The following is an 8,991-nucleotide window of genomic DNA, read 5'->3' as shown; positions in this document are numbered from 1 at the left end:
AAAAATTATTTATTTATTTATTTAGTAAATTCTATTAAATTTGGGCTAATGCCTATCAAGTCCAATATATTTCAAAATTGACAAATTTGGTTCTTAAAACCAATTTAAATCTTAAACATTGTTTAGCCTGTTAGTCCTTTTTTATTTTTCTATTTTAGGGACCAAGTTCGTTTAGAGGCCAAATTAGTCAATTTTGAATATCTTAGACCTGGTTAGTGGTTAGCATTAGCTCAAATAAGTTAATGGAATTTATCCCTTTTTTTTTTGGGACCTTTTTTTTCTTTTTTAAAGGCCTCTAAGAGTGTGTTTTGGATTTTCTTATTTGCTTCAGTTTATATAAGTTTTTAGCTTCTTTTTTATATTATTAATGAATCTCATTGCATTTTTTGATATTATTTATAGGTCCCATTGTATTATTCAACTAAATTTTTTATTTTTTTTACTTTCAGCTTATTCCAAAAAAGGAGTGGCTGAGTCCAAAGCCACGAGCCCAAATTCAGGCCCATAGCGAAGGGCCTAGAATCGAGATCCATCAGATCATATCGGGTCTCATCATCGACCAATCCCCAAGCGAAAACCCCTAACAAGAAAAACAAAGGAAGGGTTTTTTGTGGGTTTTTGACTGTTTGGAAGTTCTTCAAGCTATCATCCATGGCGTCCATCATCTCCAGAAACGTCAATAAACTCCGCTTCCTCAATAGCCGTCTCGCTCAATGCCGATCGCCGATGCCTTCGCCACCTATCCCCGACCGAACTCTTCCTCTTCTTCAATCGGTTCGCTTTCTTCTCAAATTTCTCTAAGTTCGTCGTTTCCGTTTAACAATCACCGTTGATTCTCCGCTTCGCCTTCTGCGAAAAACATCGAAACATGCTTTTCCTGCAGTTTCTCAGCATCCAAACACAAAACATGAGATTTTACACATTTTCCACTTTATTTCATTAGTATTTTAATGAATCTAACTGTTAGATTGCATTATTTACTATCTCATTATCAAATAGTTACATTTCATTTTTCATTTTTGTTTGAATAAACACGAGTTTGTGGATCGTATAGTAAATAACATCTTATTAATACAGAACTTTGACGCTCGTGTTAAAGAGCAATGAAGATGTATAATCCAATAGTCAGATTTTTAAAATATTATATGTAACTTTGTATTTCAGGCTTTGCCTCTAGGAATTGGAATTCAGTCACTTGCAATGTATCAGAGATGTCTGTTTAGTACTTCTACTGCTACTGTTAATCCTGAAAATCAAGGGGATGCTAATTCGGGCGAGGGGGAAAAGTCTGGGGAATCAAATAAGAGCAGTGATGGTGGAAGAGCCGTTCGTGGAGGGGTATTATATTTTTCATTGCTCCATATAATGCCATTTTGTTTTTTGTTTTTTGTTTTTCGAATCGATGTTAATATTAGTCAAATCTATTTTAGTTTGAGATGATTAATGATCAAATCTCCTTCTACAGCCCATTTCGTGGTTGAGTTTTCTTTTGCTCGTTGCTACGGGAGCAGGAGTGCTTTTCTACTATGACAGGGAGAAGAAACAACATATTGAAGGTAGATTACTATGGTGAGTTGGGTATATGTTAGTTGTGAGGGTAGAATTATCTTGCGAGTGGGGATATATGGTTGTTAGTTTTGCCTTTGGAATTGGTCTTGTGAGTTGGGGCATCTCGTTTGTTACTGTTCTTGATTCTTTGTTTGAGATCCTATGCTTGATTCTTTCAAGTCACGTTCCACTGTGACTTGAAAGGCTTACATGGTAACTCATGATAGTCATCAGGATGTGTGTCAAAATGGTTTATGAGGCTAATTATTTGTCTCCCTCTTTCAAGCAAATATGTTATGTGATCCATCATGCATAATGTATCACAATCATAAGTATTCTTTGACTGGCATTTAATGGAGGACGGTGTTAATTGGGGGAATACAAAGTATTCTAGGAATTGATTTTGAAGCTGTGAGTTTTTATTAATTGCATAGTCATCAATTTTCAAGGCTAATTGAGCCAATGAGCTCTAGCTCATATAGCACTTCCTCCCCTATAAGTATGGGGTAAAAAGTGGCGCTATAAGCTCAATACTTACTAGGAATGTTTGTAAATGACCAATGAAAAGAAAGTGTTGTTTAATTAACATTCACTCTTGGATCATTGTGTGTTTTGTATGCTTTTTATGATTGCTATCACTTGGAGCATAGACTTCGGTAATATTTTGTCTTTAAGATGGATTACTAGAGTTTGTTAATTCAACCAAAATGCACTCAAGGGCAACCAATTTTCTGGTTGTGCTTGGTATGCTCAAGTTTTAGTGTTTGACACATTTGAGAGGGGCAGGGATGATTGCTGGGTGGGGTCCACTACATTGATGCAAAAGTAAGGACCTGAGTTCAGGGTTCAAGATATAAAAGACTAATTTTTGTCAATATTCTTTGCATTTTTTTTTGTACATTAAAGTGTTTACAATCGAAAACTGACACTTATGCCCATATACAAATGCTGGTGAAACTATATTTATATGCCATTATATATATATTTGGTGTATAGGGTTTTTGCAGTGTATTTATTTGGTGTGTCTCTTGATGCATGGAAAATGATATAGTTTGAGTTCTAAATGTAAAGTAATACATATGATGAAGTGTACACCACTCAGAAATTTATTTTGGAGCATGACCTAGTGGCTTTTGGCTGCAATTTTAGATGGCCAGGTCAATTGCTTGTGATCAAGCTTATATGCCATTTAATATCTCAGGTACTATGTACATGTATGCCCATTGAATTCCTGAAAAAAGCCAAAACAAAAATAAAGGCCTGAAAACTTCACCCAGTCATGCCAAGCCCTTTGGACCTCATGTTCTAGCCAGTTTATATAGTTGGGGCATTTGAATTGTGATGCAGTTTTGCTCAACTTATTGAATATTTTATATATCTATATACATGTTTTAATGTTTATATGACTTTTATCTCTTGTTCCTTTTCAATAATATGTTCACTCTTAGTAGAGGGAGAAGAAAGAATGTAAACCACCTAATATTAATTGTAATTTTAATTACATTAGCTGATTATACAGAGTTATTTGGATTCATGAACAGCCTGTTTGGTGGTCTGGTTCTTGATTTACAGCACTGTAAATGCTTGTCCTCTTATGTATAACATGCTAACTTTTTCTTTTCTTTTCTCTCTCTCTCTTTTTTTTTTTTTTTTTTTTTAATGAATTTGTTGAATTCATATTGCTGCAGAAATTAACAATGCTTCAAAGGCTGTGAAACAGGGACCTTCTGCTGGAAAAGCAGCGATTGGAGGTCCATTCAATCTTATCAACCATGATGGGAAGAAGGTAACTGATAGAGACTTTTTGGGGAAATGGACGTTGATATATTTTGGTTTCACTCACTGCCCTGATATCTGTCCAGACGAGCTGCAGAAGTTAGCTACTGCAGTGGATAAAATAAGTAAGTTGCTGGTGTTCATTCGATGGACAGCAGGTGGATCTATAGTTTGCCAGTGAAAAATTTTCTTTATACCATCTGATCCTGCAACACGTGTCATGTTGACATTCTCTTAGTTGCTCTGATTCTGATATAACACAATAAGAACAATTCTTGCATTTGAATATATTATGATATATCTGAAGTTAATTTTCTTGGTGATTGGTAGCATTTTTTCTCTGCGTATGGACTTATTCTACGATGTTGTCTGGTGTCCATAACCTTATAGAAGTCCTTACTTTCTAACATAATACTAGTGGACATTTGTAACACCGTGACTTTGAGATGGCAATCAGGTTTAGAATGGGGGTGAAGTGAAGGTCTTGTTTGATATGTGATTTGTATAACACACACACACACAAAAACCAACAACAACAACAACAAATACTCTTTCCATAATTTTTGTCTTTGATGTTTTTGGTATGAGGTTATTATAGGATTCATTTTGAATGGAACAAAAGCTGGTACTCAGAAATTTACCCTGATTCCGTTTGCGGACTATGCATTGTCTCAATGATGGTAACCACACCATCACTGGCCAGGCCAGTCAGATTGTTGAATTGATGCCTGGCCTAGGCTGATCCAGTGCATGCAATGGACCATACTAGTATTTGCCATTATGCTTATAAATTGAATTCTTGTAAATTGGGGGGGGGGGGGGGGGATTTGAAATTGGGCTGAATATATTTCATGGGAAGATTCCAATCGTGCATTACATGCCTTTTTGGGTGAGCCATGTGCAATATTAATTCTTATGGCACCAATGAATACAATCAATACATTTGGCTGACTCTAACAAATTTGTTGAGGATCCATAGCCAAACTCAAAAAATTTAGGACTAACCTTTGGTTTTTTTTTTTTTTTTGTTTAGTATTATATTGTACTAGATATTATGTATAATTTAGTCTTCCTACTGGTCAAGAACAGTGATTAGGTCACCTGGAATCTTGACCATGTCAATATCTGGTCTAGGATTAATAATTATGGCAAAAGCTGTGGTTGCATGGTGGTGGATTGATGATCATTGTATTCTAAGTTTCTTACTTTAATGCTTGCAGAGGAAAAAGCAGGGATTGAAATTGTACCTGTTTTCATCTCTGTTGATCCAGAGAGAGATACTGTTGAGCAAGTACGCGAATATGTCAAAGGTGATTCTTAAGATGTAGTACACTGCTTAAATGCACTATGTAGATCTAGTTGCTTATTTTTACTATGAAGTTTAATTCTGCAATTTACCTATCCAGAGTTCCATCCAAAGTTAATTGGGTTAACTGGTACCTCGGATGAGGTACGGAGTGTTGCTCGTGCATATCGAGTTTATTATATGAAGACAGCAGAGGAAGATTCTGATTATCTTGTCGATCACTCTATAGTCATGTATGTATAATCTTTTTTTGCTCTCTTATGCCATACCCCTTTTTTTTATACCTAATCAACTTCATCATTATCAGCATATTAATTAATCTATGATATTGGCTTATATTACTATTAATGTACTTAATGTCTGTTAATAAATGTTCCTGTTAAACAATCCTCATTGAATCAAATTTGATGATATCTATGGAAATCTTGTGCAGGTACTTGATGAGCCCAAACATGCAATTTGTAAAATTCTTTGGGAAAAACAATGATGTTGATGCACTTGCAGATGGCATAGTGAAAGAGATCAAGCAGTACAAGAAGCAGTAGTATTATCATATATATTCCCCCCTAAAAGCACTTTTGTATGGTTAATTTTTAAGCCTATCTTCTTTCAGACACTACCTTTTTCATTTTTTGAATTCCTGGAGTGTTGCAGTTTCGATAATGAATTTTGTGCCCAGAAGCCAGAAGGTAATTGTCCTACTTGCGATTGGAAAGTTTAGATTGTTGTTACATGATTGCCAAGTTCATTGTTGTAAGCCAAGGTGTTCTCTTGGTAGATAAATTTAAAGCTGAATTATTTTTCATGACTGAATCAAAACTTCAATCAGTTGCATGTGATGATGGAAACAGCAGATTGGCTGACTGAGATATTCATTATTGTCAGTTTTGCAAAGTAGTGACACAATAAATGCCCTAACTTTAGAATTTCCATACAAATTGTTCTAAATTTCTGTACAAATTCAGCACAATTTGTTAATTGGCGGTCTATTTTTTTTAAGGGAAATGTTATTAACCAATTTTAGGAACTATTTTTAGAAACATTTGATTAAAAGAATGATAAAAAAATAAATATTATTGATAACTTTTTATATTTCTTATGAAAGTGATGTCAAAATTTTTTTATTATGGTTTATTAACAATCATCCTAAGGGTATTCGTAATATCCAACCATTATATGAGAGCACTTGAACTACCTAATCCTAACTCAAATAACACTTCTTTCTCCATTTTATGTATATATTCACTCACAATTTTCACGCTAAACTATAATTATTTGCACTTTATATAATTTTCAAGATTAACGTGTAATGTCCACGTCACCAATATATACTTATGTTGACTTCTACCATAAGTCCTCTTTTGTTATCTCTATTGCAAAATGTAGAAGCTTTATCCTATTCATTCACCATGTGATTTATCCATAGATTAACTCTATCATATCTATATATATATATATATATATATAAGTTGTGATTTGTAACTTATTTTCATAACTTATTCTATGAAATCACAACTTATTTTTATAACTTTATGCATTTACAGAGTTGAAAAATCATGATTTGAAAATACTAAATTTTACATTATTTTCACATAAGTCACAACCACCATTTTTATTTCCACTAATTACAACTCATAAACTCAATAATTTATGAAAAAGTTTGACCCTAAAATTTTGTCAGCTCCATTATCAAGAATTCAAGATATCCGACTCTTTAACTAGTGAAGAGTAGGTTAGCTACTTAGCTTAGAGCACTCACAGCAGTGGTGCTAAATAGCTATCACAAAATTCACGCTGCAACAGTAGAGGCATAAGTAAAAAATTTAGATGTTCAACTACAGTGCACATCTATCTATAGATGTGCATTGTAACACAAAGCTATAAAAAAAAAAAAAAAAAAAAATTATTTAACTTCTCTCCCCTTTTTCCATTAAAATATTCTCTTTTTCTCTCTCTCTCTCTCTCTGCCTTCTCTTTCTTTTCGTCTCAGCCTCTCTCTTCCTTCTCTACCTCATCGCTATCTTTTCTCTCTTCTTTTCGCTGATCGACGATGGCATGGGTCGATGGGTTTCGTGAATGGTGTGATCAGCGATTGGGTCGATGGGTTTCGTGGATGGCGTGGGTCAGTGGGTTTCGTGAATGGTGTGATCGGCGATTGGGTCGGTGGGTTTCGTGGATGGTGTGAACGACGATGGCGTGGGTCGGTGGGTTTCGTGGATGGCATGAGTTAGTGGGTCGGCGATAGCATGGGTTAGTGAGTCGACGATGACTGATTTGGAGCATAAGATAAATAGTGGGTCGGCGATGGCGTGATTGGCGACGGCAATGGCAATGGCGATGGCTAGTCTTCTCTCTCTCGATCAAGCTCAGATGGTGGGTTTGATGGTGGTCTGGGTTTGTGTAGTTGGTGGGTGGTTGTTCTTTGGCAGTGGAAAAGTGGATTGTGCCGTTTGTGTAGTTGTTGTTGGTTGGTTGTTCTTTGGTAGTGGTTGTTGATTGTGCCATTTGTGATTTTTTTTTTTTTGAGTGGATATATTATTTTATTGTAGTAGATATATTATTTTAGTGTGATATTTATATTATTTTATTCTGTTGAAAGCTAAAATAGATTCACTGTTGCAACATGTGTGTAGGTAAAATAGATAAAGTAAGTTTTGGTGTTGCTAAATAGCTAAAATTATAGATCTATTATTGTGGATGCTCTTAGAAGAAGTATCGAAGAAGCCCATGAGGTTAAGAAGCCCAACATATTGAAGAAACAACACTGATGGGGTAGCTATGCAGCTCAGCTGAAAAGACAGCAGGCCAGGCAGCCCAATATGATGAGAAGGGTTGAAATTGAAACATATATAAACAATAAAGCCAAGTCCAACAACCCGACCAAGCCTGGATAAGAGTAACTAAAGAAAAATTGGGCTAAACATTCTACTTGGTAAAGCCCAAAGCACAGCAAGACATAAACCTTACAAGGCAATGAGGCATCAATTCAAAACTATTAAAATGAACACAAGATGGGCCAAATTGATTTATATTCAAATTTCAAGCTGGAGCCATCTAAAACTTCATGATTCAATTAGGATATTGGTCACGTACGAAGCCCCAGATTAAGTCTCATTGTTAATTAAATTTGGGCAAATTACGTTTTGTTCCTTAATCTTTCAGCCTAATTACATTTATTACCTTAAACTATTGAAATTTGAAACCCAAGATTGACTCCCATAAAAACCCTCTGCCATATGTTTTGGTGATAAGTATTAGGGGTGTCAATGTTCGACCCAACCCGCGAACACGACACGAACCCAACACGGATTTTTTCGGGTTAGGGTTGGACCTTAATGGGTTTGGGTCATAAACGGGTCGATCCGAAAGTGACACGATAAGAAGTGTGTCATAAGCGGGTCAACTCGCATAACTCGCAATAGACACGTTTGACACGCCAATTTATTTGTGTCAACTCGAAATGACCCACTTAACACAACCCGTTTAACTCGTATAACAAATAAATATTTATTTTATTTTAGATTTGTCAAATACCTTTTATATCCAACATATATTTTTAATTTAAAAAGAAAAATGAGTAATTACAAAAATTTACAAGGGATATAATTGGAAATTGAAACTTTATAGACCCTAGAACTACCAATACTTTTTTCTTTTTCTTTTTTTGCATAGAACTTGCACAAATGAAATTGGATGAGCTTGTAGAAGATGTTATGAATTTGGATATCAACAAAGAATCTATGGATGATAATCGTGGTCATAGTCAAGATTAGTCAACTGTTTACTCAAATTCTTTTAATATTGATACTTAGCATTTGACGAGTTCCAAGGATATTATATTTTTGTTGAACTATGTTATTTTATTTTTGTTAAACTTAGTTATTTTGAATTTGGGTTGAAGTGTATGCACTTCTTTTGGAGTGTAAAGAACTTATTTTCTAGATGAATTTTATATTTTTGTTGAATTATATTATTTTGAATGTGGGTTGAAGACTTGAAGTGTATGCACAGTTTTTTGGGATGTAAAAAAAATTATTTATAGATGGATGTTATATTTAATATTATGCAGGTTGAAATGGGTTGTGTTACATTTGTGTCAACCCAACACGACTCGTTTATTAAGCGTGTTAAATGGGTTGGGTCAGGTCAACCCGCCTTATTAATAGGTCGGGTTAGGGTTGAAGGATCATGACACGATTATTAAATGGGTCGGGTTAGGGTTGAGTCATTTAGTCGAATACCTCTACCTTGACACGACACGAACCCGACACGCTAACCCGAACTGACACCCCTAATAAGTATGACAAAATTTGCTTTCGTGTGCACCACATTGACTTTTGAATTCACTTGTTGAGCTAGAC

General features: G+C 34.9%; 1 protein-coding gene across 1 annotated transcript; it reads left to right on the top strand.

Moving 5' to 3' along the window:
- The first annotated feature begins 564 nt into the window (after window positions 1–564).
- On the top strand, window positions 565–5,433 carry LOC126723570 (protein SCO1 homolog 1, mitochondrial). The gene is made up of 7 exons (XM_050427132.1): window positions 565–774; window positions 1,165–1,338; window positions 1,466–1,556; window positions 3,237–3,449; window positions 4,545–4,634; window positions 4,731–4,863; window positions 5,064–5,433. The coding sequence occupies exons 1-7, from the start codon at window positions 652–654 to the stop codon at window positions 5,173–5,175; spliced, it is 936 nt and encodes a 311-aa protein (XP_050283089.1). The 5' UTR covers window positions 565–651; the 3' UTR covers window positions 5,176–5,433.
- Window positions 5,434–8,991: the final 3,558 nt, after the last annotated feature.

This window comes from Quercus robur, chromosome 4 (genome assembly GCF_932294415.1).
Source record: "Quercus robur chromosome 4, dhQueRobu3.1, whole genome shotgun sequence".
Lineage (NCBI taxonomy): Eukaryota > Viridiplantae > Streptophyta > Magnoliopsida > Fagales > Fagaceae > Quercus > Quercus robur.
This window is presented reverse-complemented; position numbering and strand designations above follow the sequence as displayed.

Coding starts and splice junctions, on each gene's coding strand:
- LOC126723570 (XM_050427132.1), top strand. CDS start 652: ATGGCGTCCATCATCTCCAGAAACGTCAATAAACTCCGCTTCCTCAAT. Junction 3,450..4,544: donor TACTGCAGTGGATAAAATAA/GTAAGTTGCTGG, acceptor TAATGCTTGCAG/AGGAAAAAGCAGGGATTGAA. Junction 4,864..5,063: donor GTCGATCACTCTATAGTCAT/GTATGTATAATC, acceptor AATCTTGTGCAG/GTACTTGATGAGCCCAAACA.